The sequence below is a fragment of the Oscarella lobularis genome, chromosome 13, assembly GCF_947507565.1.
Source record: "Oscarella lobularis chromosome 13, ooOscLobu1.1, whole genome shotgun sequence".
Lineage (NCBI taxonomy): Eukaryota > Metazoa > Porifera > Homoscleromorpha > Homosclerophorida > Oscarellidae > Oscarella > Oscarella lobularis.
In genome coordinates, this window is record NC_089187.1 from 1,752,288 (window position 1) to 1,770,647 (window position 18,360).

General features: G+C 45.2%; 4 protein-coding genes and 2 long non-coding RNA genes across 10 annotated transcripts; 4 read left to right on the top strand and 2 right to left on the bottom strand.

The window, feature by feature from the left end:
- Positions 1 to 963: 963 nt before the first annotated feature.
- Positions 964 to 2,757, top strand: LOC136194885 (kelch-like protein 20). The gene is made up of 2 exons (XM_065984135.1): positions 964 to 1,602; positions 1,648 to 2,757. Exons 1-2 carry the CDS (start codon positions 964 to 966, stop codon positions 2,485 to 2,487), a joined length of 1,479 nt encoding a protein of 492 aa, XP_065840207.1. The 3' UTR covers positions 2,488 to 2,757.
- Positions 2,758 to 3,602: 845 nt separating this feature from the next.
- On the top strand, positions 3,603 to 5,053 carry LOC136194532 (uncharacterized). Its single transcript, XR_010671661.1, has 4 exons — positions 3,603 to 3,705; positions 3,764 to 3,835; positions 4,024 to 4,085; positions 4,147 to 5,053. It is a non-coding gene; the product is annotated as an uncharacterized lncRNA (long non-coding RNA).
- A 6-nt stretch (positions 5,054 to 5,059) lies between these two features.
- Positions 5,060 to 6,057, top strand: LOC136194533 (uncharacterized). Its single transcript, XR_010671662.1, has 3 exons — positions 5,060 to 5,182; positions 5,232 to 5,761; positions 5,818 to 6,057. It is a non-coding gene; the product is annotated as an uncharacterized lncRNA (long non-coding RNA).
- Positions 5,990 to 13,076, bottom strand: LOC136194531 (death-associated protein kinase 1-like). 4 transcript variants are annotated; one of them, XM_065983694.1, is made up of 25 exons: positions 12,979 to 13,038; positions 12,780 to 12,924; positions 12,652 to 12,726; positions 12,425 to 12,566; positions 12,234 to 12,377; positions 12,080 to 12,181; positions 11,916 to 12,026; positions 11,753 to 11,860; positions 11,605 to 11,700; positions 11,416 to 11,562; positions 11,268 to 11,366; positions 11,107 to 11,217; positions 10,887 to 11,060; positions 10,751 to 10,840; positions 10,576 to 10,701; positions 10,466 to 10,528; positions 9,789 to 10,406; positions 9,540 to 9,725; positions 8,315 to 9,488; positions 7,890 to 8,260; positions 7,455 to 7,840; positions 7,207 to 7,402; positions 7,094 to 7,153; positions 6,891 to 7,033; positions 5,990 to 6,840 (listed from the first exon to the last, which is right to left on the bottom strand). In XM_065983694.1, exons 3-20 carry the CDS (start codon positions 12,717 to 12,719, stop codon positions 7,890 to 7,892), a joined length of 3,930 nt encoding a protein of 1,309 aa, XP_065839766.1. In that variant the 5' UTR covers positions 12,720 to 12,726; positions 12,780 to 12,924; positions 12,979 to 13,038; the 3' UTR covers positions 5,990 to 6,840; positions 6,891 to 7,033; positions 7,094 to 7,153; positions 7,207 to 7,402; positions 7,455 to 7,840. The 4 variants fall into 4 exon arrangements, with proteins under 4 accessions (XP_065839766.1, XP_065839765.1, XP_065839768.1 ...); XM_065983693.1 differs by having other exon boundaries at positions 7,455 to 8,260; positions 12,984 to 13,076; XM_065983696.1 differs by having other exon boundaries at positions 7,465 to 8,260.
- Positions 13,077 to 13,246: 170 nt separating this feature from the next.
- Positions 13,247 to 15,778, bottom strand: LOC136194771 (uncharacterized). 2 transcript variants are annotated; one of them, XM_065984005.1, is made up of 9 exons: positions 15,698 to 15,777; positions 15,510 to 15,631; positions 15,204 to 15,276; positions 14,765 to 15,142; positions 14,414 to 14,701; positions 14,199 to 14,363; positions 14,005 to 14,142; positions 13,627 to 13,952; positions 13,247 to 13,576 (listed from the first exon to the last, which is right to left on the bottom strand). In XM_065984005.1, the coding sequence occupies exons 2-9, from the start codon at positions 15,564 to 15,566 to the stop codon at positions 13,556 to 13,558; spliced, it is 1,446 nt and encodes a 481-aa protein (XP_065840077.1). In that variant the 5' UTR covers positions 15,567 to 15,631; positions 15,698 to 15,777; the 3' UTR covers positions 13,247 to 13,555. The 2 variants fall into 2 exon arrangements, with proteins under 2 accessions (XP_065840077.1, XP_065840076.1); XM_065984004.1 differs by having other exon boundaries at positions 15,510 to 15,778.
- A 205-nt stretch (positions 15,779 to 15,983) lies between these two features.
- LOC136194772 (neural cell adhesion molecule 1-like) lies at positions 15,984 to 17,617 on the top strand. Its single transcript, XM_065984006.1, has 5 exons — positions 15,984 to 16,045; positions 16,094 to 16,381; positions 16,431 to 16,964; positions 17,017 to 17,265; positions 17,314 to 17,617. The coding sequence occupies exons 1-5, from the start codon at positions 15,985 to 15,987 to the stop codon at positions 17,328 to 17,330; spliced, it is 1,149 nt and encodes a 382-aa protein (XP_065840078.1). The 5' UTR covers position 15,984; the 3' UTR covers positions 17,331 to 17,617.
- The last annotated feature ends 743 nt before the right edge of the window (positions 17,618 to 18,360 follow it).

Consider the following 18,360-nt stretch of genomic DNA (forward strand, 5'->3'; position numbering starts at 1 on the left):
CTCTCTTTTCACTTTCTCTTTCCACGAGCCAAAACACTCAGTAAGCATCTAACTCTGTTTGAATTGAAGGCTAAGCCGGTCTGGCCGGTGGAGTACTGGGATGCTAGCGCAGCGCTACAAAAGCCACACCTACGCACGTTTTTTTTGGTGGTGCCCTACAGGGTACTACTTTCTTTAAATAATAATAAAGAGCAACGTTGTGTCTACCTTTTGAGCCTACTCGCGACTCTCGCGGAGTTTCGCTTACCGACGAATCGCGCCTCAAACTGCTTTCGGTCTATCTTACTTTAGACGCTCAAAACGCTCCTAAAACGCATTCATTTGGTCGAAATCTACCGAAGAATGCTCATATTCTTCTTTCCCTGTCCTTTCGCCGCTAGTTACAGTTCGCGCGATAGCGAAAATCGTTCCGAAAATCCAAATGGCGACCCTGCATCGGTAAAATCGCTAAGGCGAAGTCGCTGTTAGATGGAGAAAGCCCATTCAAAAGCGATCGTATACGGAACACATACGGCATCCATCTTAATTGAGCGGTTTGTTCAAAATCTCACTTTCTTCGATTGATCGGAAGCTTCGAATTTTCAACTTTGTCAAGAAACATGGCAAAGAATACTTTGGTCAATGAGAAATGCAGCTTTCGGAATGACAAAGGCAAAATCGCTTCGATCGACTCGGTAAAACCGTCAAGAAAAAGCAAGAAACGTCTCGTAAGGCAAGCACGCGTGTTTTTTGAAGCTAAATAGACGGTTCAGTGAGCTTTTTAGAGCAAAAACTCCGATTGCAGATGATTTCCAAGGTAAGACACTTGCGCGTGATACTGAGACATAGTTCAAAAACCTTTTATTTCACATTAAAAAAAGGTAGGCGTGGTACCCTCGAGGTACCCTACTGTAGTACGCCCCGCAAACAGAAGATACAACATCCGGGTTTCGTACAGTGCTCGCCACGTGACGCGTCGAGCACATGGAAGAAACTGCAGTTTTCGCTACGGAAGGTCATCCGTCGCTTCTTGCGTCGGGTCTCCAATCGCTTCGACAGTCGAACGATCTTTGCGACGTCGTCATTGTCGTCGACGGTCACCGATTTCCCGCGCATCGCAACGTCCTAGCATCGTTCAGCGACTATTTCCGTACGATGTTTCTTAGGGAATTCGCAGAGAGACGCCAGACCGAAATAACGCTTCAAAACGTCGATGCAGCGTCTGTGAAGACGCTGATCGACTACGCTTACACGGGAAAGGCTGAAATCGCGGTCGACGACGTCGAACGACTGTACGCAAGCGCTCATTTCCTTCAGTTCAACGACATCGTCACAAAGTGCGGTGAGTGGCTCAGGAATCACACCGATCCTTCCAACTGTTTCCACCTTGGGGTCTTTGCTGATCAATACGACGACTCTCTCTTGATGAGCGTATCCGATCGCGTGGCAGCCGTCAATATTGTCGAAGTGGCCAGCACTGATGAGTTCTTAGCACTCTCGGCAGAACAGCTTTGTCGAATCGCGGCTCTGGACGAGTTAGGAGTGAAGGATGAAAATGACGTTTTGCACCTTCTACACAAATGGATCAAGCACGACTACGAATTACGTAAAAAGCACATCAAGGTTCTACTGAACGCGATTCGTCTTTCTCTAATTGATTTGGCAAAGTGTGAAGCACTCTTGAGGGAACTTCAAATAGGAGACTGGGTTACGGAGAGAGTAGCGGAAGATACGATTGAAGTTGGAACGGTATCGCCTCGCACTGGTTGCCAAGACGTTTTACTCGTTGTCGGCGGTGAAGTGTATGAAACCGACGTTATCGACTGTGACTATGAGTGGACCTACAACTTATCAAAAAAAGCAAGGTACTATGATCCGTCTCAAGACGTGTGGGCTTCTTTTCCTTCGCTAGTTGAATGGAGATGTTATCCTGGTCTGGTGACCGTAGATGACGTTCTGTATGCCGTAGGTGGAGAGACATTTGACCCGATGAGATACACTTCTGGCGACAAGCCTCTTGAGAGTGTTTATTCATTGAAGACGGTAGAAAGATACGATTCAAAACAGAAGCAATGGGTGGCAGACGTGGAACCCATGTCCCACCCAAGATGCGGTGACGAGGTCACTTCCTGTCTTGGGCGCATATTTGGGATAACGGAGTCCAACTACAAATGGTTAGTGGAGGCGTACAGTCCAGAGAAAAACAAATGGTTTCCCATTTCTTCACCTTCAGGCCGAGTGTGCTGTAGGGAACTAGCAGCTTTTTCCGATCAAGTATACGTATTTACCTGGGCATATGATGACTTTGGGTATATTCGATATGATCCTATTGAAGATCGCTGGCAAGATTTTTCTCCAGCTCCGTTTTCTCTTGGCAAATTGTCGGAGCTCACAATGACGACTAGCGACACTATCTACTTCTTTTCGGGCAGCTTTTCGAGCAGCTCAATCTGTGCGTCTTTTTTCAAGCAAAAGCGAACAGTGGTCAAAGCTTTCACCCAGTTTTAGCACTCGTTCCGATTGTTATGGAGTAGCTGGTGACCGAAACAAGCTTTACATTCTTGACGAAGGAAGCATGAGGATAATTGATCTTGATAGCTCGAATGAAAAAGAAACGCATTGTCATTTAAAGGCAGACGATACGCTAAGAGAAATGCAGAAATGTGGAGCTAAATTCATTAGCAGAAATTTTGTTTTGAACTTGATGTAGGACAAATTGATCGTTGTCAATGTTACGTCTATTAATTGCTAATTAGTAATAAATGGATATGATTTGTTTTGGGCAAATTAAAGACAGTCTCTCGATTCGAATTTCTTCGTTGCCGTCTGCGCTTTCTTAAAATCTGTAACACTGAGAATTGTGTGTCTATAAAATGGTCATATGTAAAAAACATAAGACAAAGTTAGTTTCTTTAGGTGATAGAAATGTCCTGCCTGGAAAAACAGAACTGTCTTTCTTAGGACTGCAATTTAAGGTCTCATACCTGTAGTAGCTCAGCTTACGCTCCCTCGATTATATGATGTGACGTCGAAGGTGTTTTTCAATACGTGCTAAAGTATCTCATCAGCTGTCATATAATCAAATGGTATTTTTAGTTTGACTACTGGTTCATAGGCAGCCATAAAAAAAAAGTCGTGATAGAGGAGGGCGTTCCAGAGCAGAAAAACTCAGCTTATCCATAAGTAAATATTCTTTACTATTATACAGTTTGAGTTACAAATGCCCATGAATTTCCTTATTGATATGATGACGTAATCATTTTCCAGGCATCAGCAAGCAATTATCATTAAATACTGTTTGTAATGCATTCACTTCTGCAGATTCGTGCAAAGTTGATCTTTCTTAGCTTTTTTCGCGTTTTGTGTCCTTTGATGATTCGCTGTCACGTGATCACGTGTAGGAATCGCCGATTTGATCGGACATTTGGATTAGACGACGTATTCGAAGCGAGAGTGCTGTACGAAAGGGAGACTGTCCTTCCGTGCCAAACGACAAACGAGTGACTCACGAGTTGAATCACGTGAAACGACAACGCACGTTACAGCGCAGGCGTTCGACGTCATCGGCTCATTCTCGATCCGAGCCTTCGCTGAGAGTGGACTCACACTAGCAGCTCCGACCGCAGGCGGCCGTCTTTGCGTCCGAGAAATCGTCCGAGGCGGTCGATCAAAGCGCATCGCCTCGCGGCGTGCCGAAAAACGAAGGCGGGGACTCCGAAGACAGCGGTAAGAGCCAGAAAAAGGCCATTTTCTACAAAGAATGTGATTGCGCCTGTTTTTACAGGATACCCGTAATCCTTCACGAAGGATTGCGCCTCGATCGGCGCGAAGACAGCGCCACGTGGCCATCGCATCGGTGAGCTAGAGTTCCCGCTCTTCTTCCGCCAGCAAAACTAACTCTACGATCAAACATTCTACATCGCGCAGCGTTACGCGCGATGGTGCGTTTTCGCAGTGGTTTTCGTCAGGAGCTATAGGATCGAACGCGCGCCTCCTCTCGCCTGTAACTGCACGCCTTCCACGACGCTACAATCGTTTTTTTAGAAAAGCGACGAAGCTTCTCGAGGCAGATCGAAACGGCAGTCGTCGCTTCGGCTGCGAAATACGTAAGCAACGCGTACGATTTTTGTCATCTGTTAACGTCACTCGTATCGCGTTTCTCATTAGTGCCAACACTCGATGTGACCGGAAGATCTCAATCACGTGATAAGTTGTGGGGAGGAGATAGCAAAGATCTCCCACCAGATGAAGAGAAGTCAGACAGGTTTGCACCGCATTCCTTTGGGTCCTCCACGGCGGTGTGTAGGACGTGCACTTAGGGGGTTGGGTGCTCCTTTGTCGTGTGCATATTTGGTGGATTGTATGTTTGGGTCATTGCTTCGGCTCCCGAGTCATAGATTTGATTTCCGACGGAATCTAAACGAGTAGGGGGCGGTTGGGGGCTCGTGAGCGTAGAGCAATGAACCAACGGCAGGAAGCCCTCCTCTTTTAGTTATAAGAATCTCTCTAAAGTGCTAATGGGGTCTCCTTATGTACGCGACAGGGAGCATAGTGGGGACAACAAAAAGCTGTACTGTACTGTCCATCAATTTCTGCATTCGTGCTCACGCTGCAACTACGATACCGCATTGCGTTGCATTAGGGTCTAGGGCGGCTGCCAGTAGGGTAGGGTGGATGTCCGGAAAATATTAGTTAGGCTTGTAGCTCCCTTCCCCAACGTGCTTAGCTGGCAGCTGCCACCCCGGTTAGACCATTTCAATGGATTTTTGAGGTAATTTAGGCTGATTAGAAGATAGGCTTAATTATCTAGGTCAATGGATTCAGAGGTAATTTAGGTGTCATTCTACAGCAAAACAATTTTCTGCTAATCCGTCATTTAGGAACTTGTCATTTAGGTATAGTATAGGTTTTTTAGTTTAGGATTTTAGGTCAATGGATTTGGAGGTAATTTAGGTGTGATTCTGTGACAAATATCTGATCCGTCTTTTAGGTGTAGTATAGTTCTATTAGTTTAGGATTTTAGGTCAATGGATTCTGAGGTAATTTAGGTTATTTCAGAACAAATTTTTATAGTCCATCATTTAGGTCTGGTGCAGTATAGGTTTTATTTGTAAAGATTAATATATTTTTTTTGCTTTTTATCTTCTACTAGCATTGGAAAGAAGCTGTATAGCAATTAGTTGTTCACTTCAAACAAGATAAGGTACGCAGTGTAATGCATTGCACTCTCATTCATCCCTGTTTCTTCATAGGCATGGCTGCCATGCAGTTTGTCTTTGCACTTCGTTAGAGTCGGACTCATTTGAAGCTTTTGCAATGAAGGAACGCTGTATGAATTAAATGGACTTTTTGTTTTTAGGAATAAGAAAGCAAATGGCATCTCCAAAGAGAAATTCAAGGAAGGTGGGTTTTCACACTGATTTTCACCTATTGCACTCTTCTTTCTTCCAGTGTGAAAATCAGAAAGAATCAATCAGAAGCTTTTTTGCTTTTTGTTTGTTGTGCATTATTAGTGCATGAATGTTTAGTCTCTTTTTATCTCCGTGCAGATACGAGACGCGCGCAGTGTCAGTGTCTCCGCATGCGTGCGCGCTTTTCATTTTGTGCCCATGCGCGCGTTTTAGTGTCAGTTGCGATCACTAGTAGCTGTCTTCGCGCTCGCCTTTGATTTACGTCGTCTCTCTCCGCCTCGGAGTAGGCGATCGCGTACTGCACTCAGGTATTCGTTGGCTTCGTTTTTAATGCCTCTATCAAGCAGCAGTTTCTACTTCCTGCATCTAAGGTGAGCTTTCAGATCAAGTTATAGTTCTCTGATTATTCGAATCGTGTTCTTCCTAGGATCCTAATGCTTCCAGTCTCCAATGTCTCAAGCATATAATAAAGAAGAGAAACTGAAAGGCATGTATTTTTCTCTGTTTTAGTACACGCATAAATACACGCACGCTCTAAGACGCGCCGTCTACAGGGTCGGCCATGCTCATACTCTAGAGTACGCTTTAGTGTGCCGTTGGCATCCGGCGTTAGAGGGCGCGTTATATGTAAACATAGAAGAAGCTATGCAAAAAATTATTCAATAAAGTCCCGTACAAACAAAAAATTGAAAAACACGTCTATCATTCATCTTACACGCACGGAGGAAGCTCTTCCCTCCCTGCCGTGCTCGCTTCCCCAGACGGGAAAGACGAGCTTTGCCCCACCTCCCCTCTCCTAATGAGGAGGTGGGCCCGGCGATCCCTGTCCATTGCCCTCGGCGTCTTCTTCGGCGCTCCTTGTCCTCTTCTCAACTCACTCCCATTGAGGAGAGTGAGCAGGGACCTAACTTCCCCCCAGGTCCAAGGGGTGTGACATACTCCCATGTCATCCAGGGCGACTTTCACCCAAGCCGCAAAGAGGAGAGCACATTAGACGAGTTAACCTCCAGCTCCCAAGGAGGTGGGATCACCCAATCATCCCGCAGGTTCGGGCCTTCAGTATACCCCTTTAAGGCCCAAAGGGGGTACCCTCGCCACCGGGGCACTGGGGGAGTCATTAACCCAAGACCCGGGAGGACCGCGATTTTGCCCACAGCGTCTTGCCCAAGTGGGGGATGGTAGTTATCACTCGTACCACCAAGAGTAGGGCCGCTCCGTCGCCCCGGCGGAGGTGCGGCCTCTTTTCGCTCTCGGCCCAGAGGGATGGTTGCGTCTGCCTCGTCGGATTGGGAGAATTACTACACGACAAAACAATTGGCGGAGAATCAATAATAAAATACCTTGAAATCCTGAAGGAGCTTTATAGTTGGTGTCTTCGTTTGAGTCACTCACTACTCTTTTCATACTTATTGTGATACGAGTTGAAGCCAAAGATGCGCAAGACTCAGACCTAGAAACGACCCCTTTAATTAGATATCAAGATAAAATATGTGTGCATACACTGTTCTTGATTCGCCTTTATATACTTGAACCCAGTTGAGGGAACAGGTTCTCCACAAACTATGGCATCTAACATCTTTAGTTCCAAGGCAGGTAATCCGCAAACTGACGTCATCTCCAGTATTGAATTCCAAGGAAAATACCTAAGTAAAATCAAAAGAGGCAAATGAGAGAAATAAAAGGATAGAAACGTAAAAACTTGCCTTCAAGACTTGTCGGTTGAAGAAGGCCGGGACGCGCGTGTTTGGGAATGCGATGGAGTTCTGACAACAGGCAATCAATGAAAATCGATACGAAAAAAAATCGCGTTTTTTACCGTCTGGTTGGTTTTGCAAATAAAGAAGATCGACCGCATCAATTTGGCTTGTTCTTCTGCACGAAATTGCTGCTCGGACGTCGCTTTTCACTGAAACAAGAACGACACCGGTGTCCTCAAAAGAGGCCCTCCTATATTATCTCAGCAACAATGCTCATTGCCGACGACATCTGTAGAAGGATCGATTCAAAGATAACTAGAGAACGCCCTTGTGAACTCGAGATACACTAACAAAGGTTTTTTCCTACTTTTTCTTACTGTATGCCTCAACTGGAGCCTCTCCGGTTCCTGTGCGGCTACCATTTGCGCTCACCATGACCCGTTCGACGGATGATCGGCTGAAGAACGCGTCAGAGCTCCGCTTCCTATTTCTTTCCGGTGTAATCGCTGAGCCTTTTTCTGTTTGTCTTGATCGATAGCCCCCCGGATGACAAACAAACGACGATACATAAAATTTGTTGAAAATAGCAAAAAAACAGGGTTGCGTAAAAATACCACGGACGTTTGCATTTCTACTGAAAACTCGGCCAACGACAATGTTATACCGGATTAAAATTGATAGTAACGATAATTATACTGTTCGACTCGCCTTGTTATTGGATACTGATTAATTAAGCCCGTGCCTACAATTCGACTACCTGAGGTTCAAGTGTGTGGCATTTACTTAGCACACTAGCCCTTACCTAGATCTTTAGTTTTTTCGGCTCAGGCTCAACGGCTTCCTCGCCATACAGGTCACAACGAATAGAGTGTAGTATTCTCTCCCCATAGACTTCCTTCACAACGTCGTCCAGTCCTGACTTGTAGATGGCTCTAGCAAGGTCCCAGACTTTCCCTTTACCTTTTTGCTTCGTCATCCATTTCTTCAGCATTGCATAGCATTGTTCTTCGTCTTGGGAGTTAGAACGCAAACACGAATCAATCTCAGCGTCATTGAGACTCGTTGGACCAAGCTGACGAGCCACACGCCTCCAGTAAGACTTGATCTCCAAATACACCTCCCTAAGGTGATTATCTTCAACTTTTTTGTCTTTAAACTCTAATTCTGGCGGTGCTACAAAAGAAGTATAAGTGCAGAAGACGCATTTTATCTTACTTTGAAATATACCATCGCCAAGAACTTTTTTGTACTTCTCTTGGATGACTCTCTTGCTTATAGACGACTCCGTACAGGCAAGCAACACTTTCTTCACAAGAGGCTGCTCCGTTTCCGTCTTCCATTTCTTCAGCGCTAGTGCAAGGCTCACTTTGTTGCTATGGTTTCCTCGCCGTATTTCCGTCATGGCTTCAGACGACAATAGTTTTATGCAGATCTCTTCCCATTTTGAGCTCGCTCCTGAACAAATCGCCGAAATCAGATCTTTGCACACGACGTCAGCATCGGCAGGGAAACCGGCTCCGCGCTCCGGCTTTCCGTCTCGGACGCGACGACGAAGACGAAGATGGCTAATTTGAACGTGAGGATGCGTGGCATCGCGAGGTTTTAAGGCTTTTACAATTGCAGTGCTGCTCTTACACGACTTGACGTCGTCCCTTTCGTACACAGCCACGTCTGAACTGTGATTCTTAAGATCGTCGCTGTCCAAATAGCGCCATTCCATTGGACAGCCACTCGCTTTATCTCTTCGAACTGACTCAACAGTGCGTTTCACATCTTCGAGCGTATCCTTTGCGACGCATTCGCCTCCCTTCGAACAGCGCACGATCACGTCGACGGCATCGCAATCGTCTTCATTCGCTATTTTGACGAGACATTCGACCAAATGACTTTGACCGGACGCTTCAAGTTTGAAGCCGTCTTTCCACAGAATCATGCGATATCCCGAAATGGCGGCGCAGCGACTTTGAAGAATGGGAAAAAGTGGCGGTGGAATGACATCCGTCTCGGGGTGAGAAACTCGGTAGCGACGACCGCGGTAAACGACCATGTCGTCTCTCTTCTCCCAGACGCCGGCCGGTTTTAATTCTTTTATGAGGCAAGGAACGTGATACGAGTGAGGACCGTCTTTACCTTCAATTTGACAAATGAGATGAAGATCGAGCATCACTCGAATTGCTTCATCTACGGTGAACGACACACACGGAAGATTTCGCTCCCGTTGCTTTTCTTGAAATAGCTCGAGTGCTAATTCTATGTCTTCTTGATTCACTCTGCCCGTGTCGTCCTTGACTGCGCGGATGATGTAGAACTCATCGGGATCGGAGAGGATCGGGCCCAGAAGATTGGTTACCAAAACCGAAGGCTGCAGATAAATTTGGCGAAGCGTGCGAAAATACAGAATCTGTAAACACAACGTTGGGCGCTAACCAAACACCGTTTTAGAAGAGCTTACAGTTCCCGAGTCGTGAAGGTTTTCGGCCAACAATTCAATTGGAAAGTGTTTGATGAGAGGTCGACTAAGATGCTTTTCAATAGTAGATCGAAACTCTTCCAAGTTCAACAACTTGTCTTCAGTGAGAGAAGTATCCAAAATAAGCGATATACAATCCTCGCACACTTTGGGAACAGGTTTCGCTTTCTACAAAAAAAAGGCCGCGTGAAGCAGTTTCAAAACAACGACGTGAGCTATACACATGTATACCTGAAGAAGCTCTTCTCTGATTCTCTTCAGTTCTCTGCGAAACGAATCCATAGCCAGAGACTGTCCCTTCTTGCAGTCCACCTCGACAACGCCGCCCAAACAGAAGATTCCATCAAACTTTCTAATAAGATTTTTGACGAGAATTTGAAATGAGCCCGAAGGTTTCATGTCGTTGTCGGGATTGCCTCCCGTTCTCTTGTTCCCAACGACAACGATCGTGATGCCGGAGACGATTGATTTTCTAGCCGACTTCAAAAAAGCGAGCCATCGTCTCACTTCCGCTATCACTTCTTTCATTGCCCGTTTTTTGCCATTTCCGTCGTCTAGGTTGACGACGCATATGAAAATGGTCAAGGCGAAGCGAAACAGAATAGCGTGGGCGACGCGGAACGGGTAGTGACCGCCAAAGTCCCAGATGGACATCAGTCCCACCCCGTCCACGTGCTTGTTGTGGACATCGACGCCGGCCGTTCGATCGAGTTCGTCCGACTGCGGAGTGATGTCACACAGAGAATTTGTTAGTGTCGATTTGCCAGCCATCGGCTCCCCGACGAGACAAGTTTGAACGCATTCTGGTTGGACTAGTTCGCTGTCAAGCCTCTCGTTTTCTAGGCGTATCTTAAAATACAAGCATAAGTTGTTACGAAATATTTAGGGGAAATGTTTCTTAGGCTTACATATTCGCCTTTGAGAAAAAAATGTCTTTCACCTCGAGCTGCCTCGTGAGGTTTTAGTCCCTCCTGGTTAAAAACGTTAATAAACCGATGTCGTTCCTTTGGTAGCTTACATCATTTTCAGCCTCAAGTGATAGACCGGCGTCTAGCAAATATTGAAGAATGGATATCTTTACTGCTCTTGATACACATTTGAGACGCCTAAACATTCCATAAAGATGCAGAAGCGAGTTTCCTTTCTGAAAAAATTAAATAATCTAAATTTGCTAAATTAGGAAATCTGTCTACCTCATCGACTGTTTTGCAATTAGCACCGTGCTCCACAAACCATTTCAAATTTTCCAGACTTGAGCACCACATGATTGGTGAACTCCCTCCCTAAATTAACAAATGAAAACAAAAGATCGCGCGTATGGCGCATTACAGTATCTTGTTCCTCCACATCCGCCCCATGACGAAGAAGACGATCAAGAGACAATGAAGAGCCATACCAGGCAGCCCAGTGAAAAACATTGCGCATATGAGCAGCAAGAAGTCCCTCAGTCACAAAAGAGTCAAACACTTTTCTTGTCTCTTCAATTTCCAACATGTAGGCGTCCTGTACCAAAATCACACAGAATATACAATAAAAGAACAACCACTACCTTTTGCCCAAGATATGTCAATCCAGAAAATTCAATTTTGAGCTCAGCGATGACTCTTGCAACATCCACGTCCTCGTTGTTCATCACTCGCAGCAACAAAGTGCTCCCAGTCTAAAACGACGTTACACAAAATAAAATTGCGTTTCAGTACTAAATTATACTTCGACATCAAACTTTTTCTGGACACCCAACTCTAATAATTTTTTTGCAAATTTGAAATTCTTTGAACAGAACGCCAAAGACAATGGCGTGCATTTGGACTACACAAATGCCGGAATAAGGCGACAGAAAGATCACGTAAAATCCTACCTCATGCGGTGAATATCCTTGGACAACCGCATTCTCTATCATTGCGAGAGGCAATCTTTCTGCTAGCCAGGTTAAAAGATTAATTCGATCACTTTCTTCTTTCAGATTTGACTGAGCCAAGATATAAAACACGTTCCGATCGTCTCTCTACAAGTATATTGAAAAAGGAAGCTGCATTCAACTGCTTACAGTTGCTTTTGAAAGGCTGAATCCTTTTCTGCATAGCCAGTCAACAACGTCAATTTGTACACCCGCAACAGCCCAGTGAATTGGTGTTTCCTTATACTAAGAAAACCAACAGAACTCTTGCATTTGCACATATTCGTTTGTAACAAACCCTCGTTTTATAGCCTGAATTGAGTTGTTTTTCCCTGTTCTGCATTATATCAAACCAAAGTTCGACCATGCTTTGTCCACCGAAACAAGCGTTGAAAAACAGAGGAGTCTAGAACGTAGGCAAGTCGTCGAGTCTTAGTAAATAAATGACTAAATATAAATACTTTCTCAAGTCCTGTCATTTCTTCATCTAGCGAATTTGTTATCAATAATAATCTTTTTACTACTTCAGCGTGTCCATTCGCAAATGCCAAATTTAAATCAGTCTCGCCACTCTAAACAAAACAATTTATTGAGAAGTTTGACACACCGATGACAGTGCATTTACTCGTGTACGTGAAATCTGTGCTCCACTCCTCAGAAGAAACTCTACAGCAGTTTCATCGCCAATGACACAAGCCAGCATCAAAGCAGTAAGATTATTGTAAGCCTAATTCACTATTTCAAGGTGTTGAGCAAAATAAGACTCAAGGCAATCTTACAAGAAATCCTTCCCCAAAATAATAATGTGACGTGTTATTCAAAATCGTGCAATCGACTTTTCTGATGTTCAATTGTCCGATCAATTCTTTCAAAATTTCAAATTTTCTTTTTAACACTGCAACATGTATCAATCTCCACCAGCCCTAAGAAATCCTATTGAACATCCCGTGCAGAGTATGTAAATTACAACCTTAATGCGATCTTCTCCACAAATCAATTCTTTGTTGCTGTACGTTCGATTCAAACGGACTTTTCCACGGGAAAGAATTTCTTTCACATTTCGCAAATCTCCTTTTTCTACGCATATATATAGGCGCTCTTCTTCTTCTTCGCTATACAAAAACAGATCGCGTTTCGCTCTCGAGAATCGGCTGCGGAACCTGAACCCATCTCTTATATCTATGCTGAACTACTCACTCCCAGTCGTTTTCTTCGTGCGATGACACGGTGTCACCCCAATCTTCGTCACTGCTTAGCACTTCCATGCCGCTTCTAAACACAGCCATCTCGAGGCAAAGTCCCGCTGTTCGTTTGCGGTACAGTACCTGCTCTTAATTTGCTGTTTACAGTACTCGCTCCTAGTGTCCCGTAGGTTCTTCGCCAGCGTTTACCATTTGCGATCCTTCTTCATTATCTCGGCAACAATACCCATTGTTGACAACAGCTGTAGAACGATCAAATCAGAAATAACTAGAGAACGCCCTTGTGAACTCGAGTGAGACGCGAACAAAGGTTCTCTCCTACTGTACTTCAACTGGAGACTCTCCGGCTCCTGTGCGACTTTGAGTAGCTACCCAGCAGCTTAAATTTGAGCGAATGAGCTTCGAGAGAAGCGTTTTAGCTTGTTCTCTTTGTCGTACAATCGAATTCCCGGAGCTTGGGCGGGGTTAGACCAGATATGCAAGATTTCTCCGTCTGTGATTTTGATTGGGCCCGATCGAGCCGTGTGGCCGCTGTTGCGTCATGGATGAAAAAACGTCTATGACTGCAGTAAGACAAAAAAGGTGCAAGCATATTTTTCCCGGAATAATCATGTTTGTGTACATAATCATGCGTAGTGGGCTAACCCCTACCAATTAGCTACGTGGCTAAAATTAGGACAATCACAAAACCCCCCAAAAAACTACTAAAGCAACAAACTAACATAGAGTAATCAAGAAGTGAAAGCTATAAAGCAACGAACCAACATATACCAGCAGAGACTGAATGAGACGGAAGAATGACGTACAAGTGCAGATAAAACATAAGTACCTGTAAACAGAATAAAGCGTACGATACAAAATACGACAGACAGTACGACAGTTTGGACAGCATCAGTGTTTTACACTGAACTCTCACTAACCTAATAAGGTAGAATTTAGTTGCTCATTAATTAGAAACTAAAGATTGTACCGATTCTTGTCCGGTTGCTTCTGAATCAGAATCGTCGTCGGCAAGGCCGTCCATCACCTCGAGCATAATATGATGGTTTTGCTCTGCAGCGTCATATCTTGGGCCATCGTCTATATGGCCGTGTTGCTCTGGTGATGTTCCATCGCTGTTACTGCTAGACACTTGTCGAACTACCAAGACGGCAATAATGATAACAGCAACGACGAGACCAGGACTTGCAACAGACGCTATCATTTTGATGTGCTTGTAGTCGTGAGGGTTGCGCCCTATTGTGTCCGCTGGTTGTTGCTCAATAATCAACTTCCCAGATGTGGGAAGTTCCGTATCTGCAAGCAAGAGCTAGGAGTTAAAAAGTACGGCACTGAAAAGGCAAACAACCTGACACAATGCACTGATGGGGCAGAGCAGGAATCACAATCGCGTTGCTGTAGTTGCTGCTGGCACCGACGACGTCTTCACTGTAGATCCGACAACGTCTTTCGCCAGCTGCGTTTTCTACTCCAACTGCTATAAAGTCTGCAAAAAACGGACAGCAGGCTTGCACCATTAGTACTCGTTGTCGCTAATCGCACCCTGCTCTGGATTGACAAACTCTTCTTTCTCGTACCCATCTTCACAGATGACCTTGACGGTGTGAACCGGAGATGTCGCTCCTTTAGGTACGAGGCACGTAACAGCTATGTTGCACTTATCACTTGAAAGCGAGGCCGTGCAATTTTCAAGCAGCGTGGGTCGATCTAAATCACTAAAATCAGCTACTACACGACAGCAACGATTTCTAACTAACCAAAAGGTAGAACATTCACGATAGATTTGGTGTTGGCTGCTCTAACGCTAAAGTAAGGATTGCCCTTTAACCAGCATTCGTATACTCCAGCGTTCGAAGAGGTGAAGCTCTGGATGGAAAGAGTGCCGTTGCTCCGGGTCTTTACATTCTTTTGCTTCTGCGCCGCTTCGGGAATTTTCCATTCAGCATCAGCGCACCCCGGTGGTTTGTCGTTCGCAGACGGACAGACAATTTCAACGTTCGACCCAATTGGCACGCTCTTTGAAACTTCAGCTGCATTCAGTTCAACTGAGACAATTGACGGGACCCGATTACACAGCAAATATTATATAGCAACCTTCGGTGTCTTACTGTAATCGTTGAGAGGTACGGTTAGACTATCGTAGTCGCGGCCTCCGGTGTCGGTGACCCGACAGGCGTAAAGATACGACGACGCGCGACCCGGTTCGATTGCAAACCTAACGTGCTGAACGCAGCCTCGAGTTGGAACGACCACGGAGGCTGGAGGGCCGGAATTGTTCGCTGACATCTTCCCGTCGACAATCACCTCTTCGTAATCCGTTAGCACAAGCCACTTGACGTCCGTCTCTCCGCACGACCCGGCGCCGATTGCGGTATAGTTGCACGACAATTCGGCGTAAAACGTTGTATTGACGTTACCATCTTGAGCCGCCTCGTAATATGTATCGCGACTGACGAAAATGGAAGGGCGTGTGCGCAGAGAATACCCTGGGTCAAAGAAAACAAACCGTTTAAACAAAACCTTGCTTGATTCGAAAGAAAACGTCACCATTTGCGGCCGTCAACGCACTAAGAACGGCGCATGATACGAATAATCTACGCCATGTTCCTTTTAGCCACGTCTACAGAAAGCGACGGTTAATAGTCGGACTTTATTTGGGGGAGGTCGGGGACTCGATCGCGGGGACTCGCGGGGACTCGTGGACTTCCTGCGTGCAAACACGCAATCAGGGACTACGAAGCTTCAACTTGCATTCACCGTAATCCAAGGAAAGTCGCAAGAATAAATCGACTGCGCGGGAGCGTCTACTCTAGGGAGCGCCAAAATAAAACGCGAAAGCAAACGTAGCCTTACCGAATTAGAATATCCAGCGTCAGCAAGGTTAATCGGTGGTAATATGTACTTCGCCATTGTGCGGACGGACCTTAGATCGACTCCTGCTTCCTTCTGCTCGAACTTCGAAAATGACGTATTTGCTGTCGATTAAAGTAATTAGATTAGCCACAGCGGCCTAAGCACAGGCTGAATGAAAAAATTAAAACCTCTAATTTAGTTTAGAGTATAAAGCGCAGTGTAACGATAGCCTTAGCTTTCGTATTTCCCCACAGTTAAAGATACGACAGCACGTGCCAAGAACATTCTAGAATATCCGGGATAAACGAGCATAAAATTACCTAATAATTTTCTAATAATTTGCGAAACATTTTTTCGTGGCAAAACAGGTCTTTATACTATTTCCTACTGCAAGAAATGCAAGAATGCCCAACATGTACATTGCTGCCTCTGTTTACTGCCGGCAAGTCTGCCAATAGTATATACTACTATAGTGATGCCAATGAGCGTCCTCTATTGTGTGGGCCTGCTGCTCCAATTACTTGTTGCAGGACAAGGTTAGAATAAACCCTCCCTTACTGCGGTCTGCTAAATAAAATCTGTAGAGGCTTTGAGAGTTGAAGTCGTTGCTAATCCAACTGTAGTAAAAGAGGGCGGATCTTTTTCTTTATCGTGCTCTTCTACCATTGACGACCGCTCGGTTGCATTAAGCAAGACTATCACCTGGACAAAAGACAACAGGCGTCTGACAATAGATGGAAAACGTATCACGGCGTTCACACCAGAATTTCTTCACGTAAACAACGCCCGCGACGTCGATGCTGGATGGTACGAATGCACGGTGCAAATGAGCTCCGATAGTGGATCTAGCAAAGCCTATGTCACCGTTGAAGGTCCGACGCTTAAGCTCAAATTCCTTCTTACTCATTTTCCGGTTGATAGGCGAGACAATCGTACAATCGGTCCGCGATCGCGTGATCGCCGTCGTGAGATCAAACGTTTCATTAGAGTGTAGAGCAGCAAATTCTCTAGCTGTACGATGGCTCTACAAATTAATGAAAGTTGAAGTAAGCTCGAGAATTCGAATAAAGGCGTCCGCAGGGAGAAGCATATTGGAAATAGACAATGTGCAGATGTCAGATGCTGGAACCTATCAATGCAAGATTGGAGTCAAATTGGCGAGAATTCACCTTAGCGTTGATTTACCTAGCACTCCTCAGATTGTGACTCATCCAGAGAACGTCACTGCTGTTGCCGGAGAGAGAGTGGAGCTGGTTTGTGACGCAATTGGGAAACCACCCCTCATTATGTCGTGGCTGAAGAGAACAAGTCGCGGAGACGTCGAGATATCCAGAAATAGGATTTTGGCATATGAGGCTGTCACAAAAAGACAAGCGGGAATCTATATTTGCGTGGCAAAAAACACAAACGGTCACTCAGAGTCAAAAACAGCTACCATACATGTACAGGAAAGAGGTACGTACCAGATTCAAAAACATTTTGGCTCGTGGCAGTGTCACGACTTTAGAACACAGTTCTACACTTGTAGCAAAACAGAAAGACGTTGTTGCCCTCACTTGCCCCTTTTCCGACTCTACGGTCACGTGGACAAAAAGCGGTCAGCCGGTTGAATTATCAGGAACCAAAATTCTCAAACCAAGAGTCGTCAGAGGTTCAGCACTCCTCATAACCGACGCCACATGCTCTGACGACGGAGAGTACAGCTGCGCAGCTGAGCAAGAAGATGACATATTCAGAACGACGCTTATTGTCGAAGGTGTGTCCTCTAGTAGTAACACCGTCGTAAGACTCTAAAGAGCTGCAGTTTACAGGTCCTCCTGAACCTCCACGTAACGTATCGGTAACCTTTGTGTGCAACAGTAACCAGGAGGGAGAATTGCAGGTTTTCTGGCAGCAAAGTCTTTGTCACGGCACAAGTACTTTCCTTGGTTATTTTCTAACCGTGACGATAATTAACACCAAGTCGAAGGCAGGAAAGGTGATTACCAAACGAGCAGAGCCAAGTTCTCAGAAAACGTCTGTTCTTCTCGACGACTCTACCTGCTCAGATTGCAGCATTGTCTACGGAGTAGAAGTACAAGCTGAAAATCAATTCGGAAGAAGTTCACGAGTCCTACCCATCGCTGCGCTTAGTAAACAGCCAGGTAAGTATCCACAGTGAGGTAGTCACTACGTAAAGTTACAGATACAGTATCGAAGGTAGGAAATGCAGATTGTCAAACCAATCGAACGCTCAATCCAATCCGGTTCTAATGTCAGTTCCAGGCATTCAGCTATGGGTTAGAGACAAGCACTGTCGATGTTCTAAGGTAAGTCGATTAGACAGATGAGGCGGACAAGTAATCGTTACCTCAGTCTTTAGTTTTCGATATTACAAAATACGTCAAACGTGCTGTGCAGAAATACATTAATGAGACTCTCCAAAAACTAACTAATCAGGAAACTACATTGGTTTTGACTCATGAAGACGTTCGATCCGTCGACAAGCCTCTCAGCGTTTTTGTCTACCAAGTTATGATGAGCAACGTCAGCTTTCTAGAAGGAATCAGCAGCATTTCTCAAATTTCTGGATTAGTTGATAGCGATCGTCGAAACGAGACGGAAATTTATGTGACAGAAAAGTGCAAAATCGTTTTTGCAGATTGCTCACCTTTGCTTATTGAGGGATCTGACAATAATGTCGAGTGCCAAGTGGAGAGCCCGTGTTCTGAGACGAAAACTCTTCAGCGTATACGCAAGTGGTGTCAACCGTGCTTGGAATAAGGAACCGATAAGCAGACTGTATTGTCTAGGAGGGAAAAAATGAATAGCAAAACGAGAAAAAAGTATCTATACAGATTCTCTAAACGAA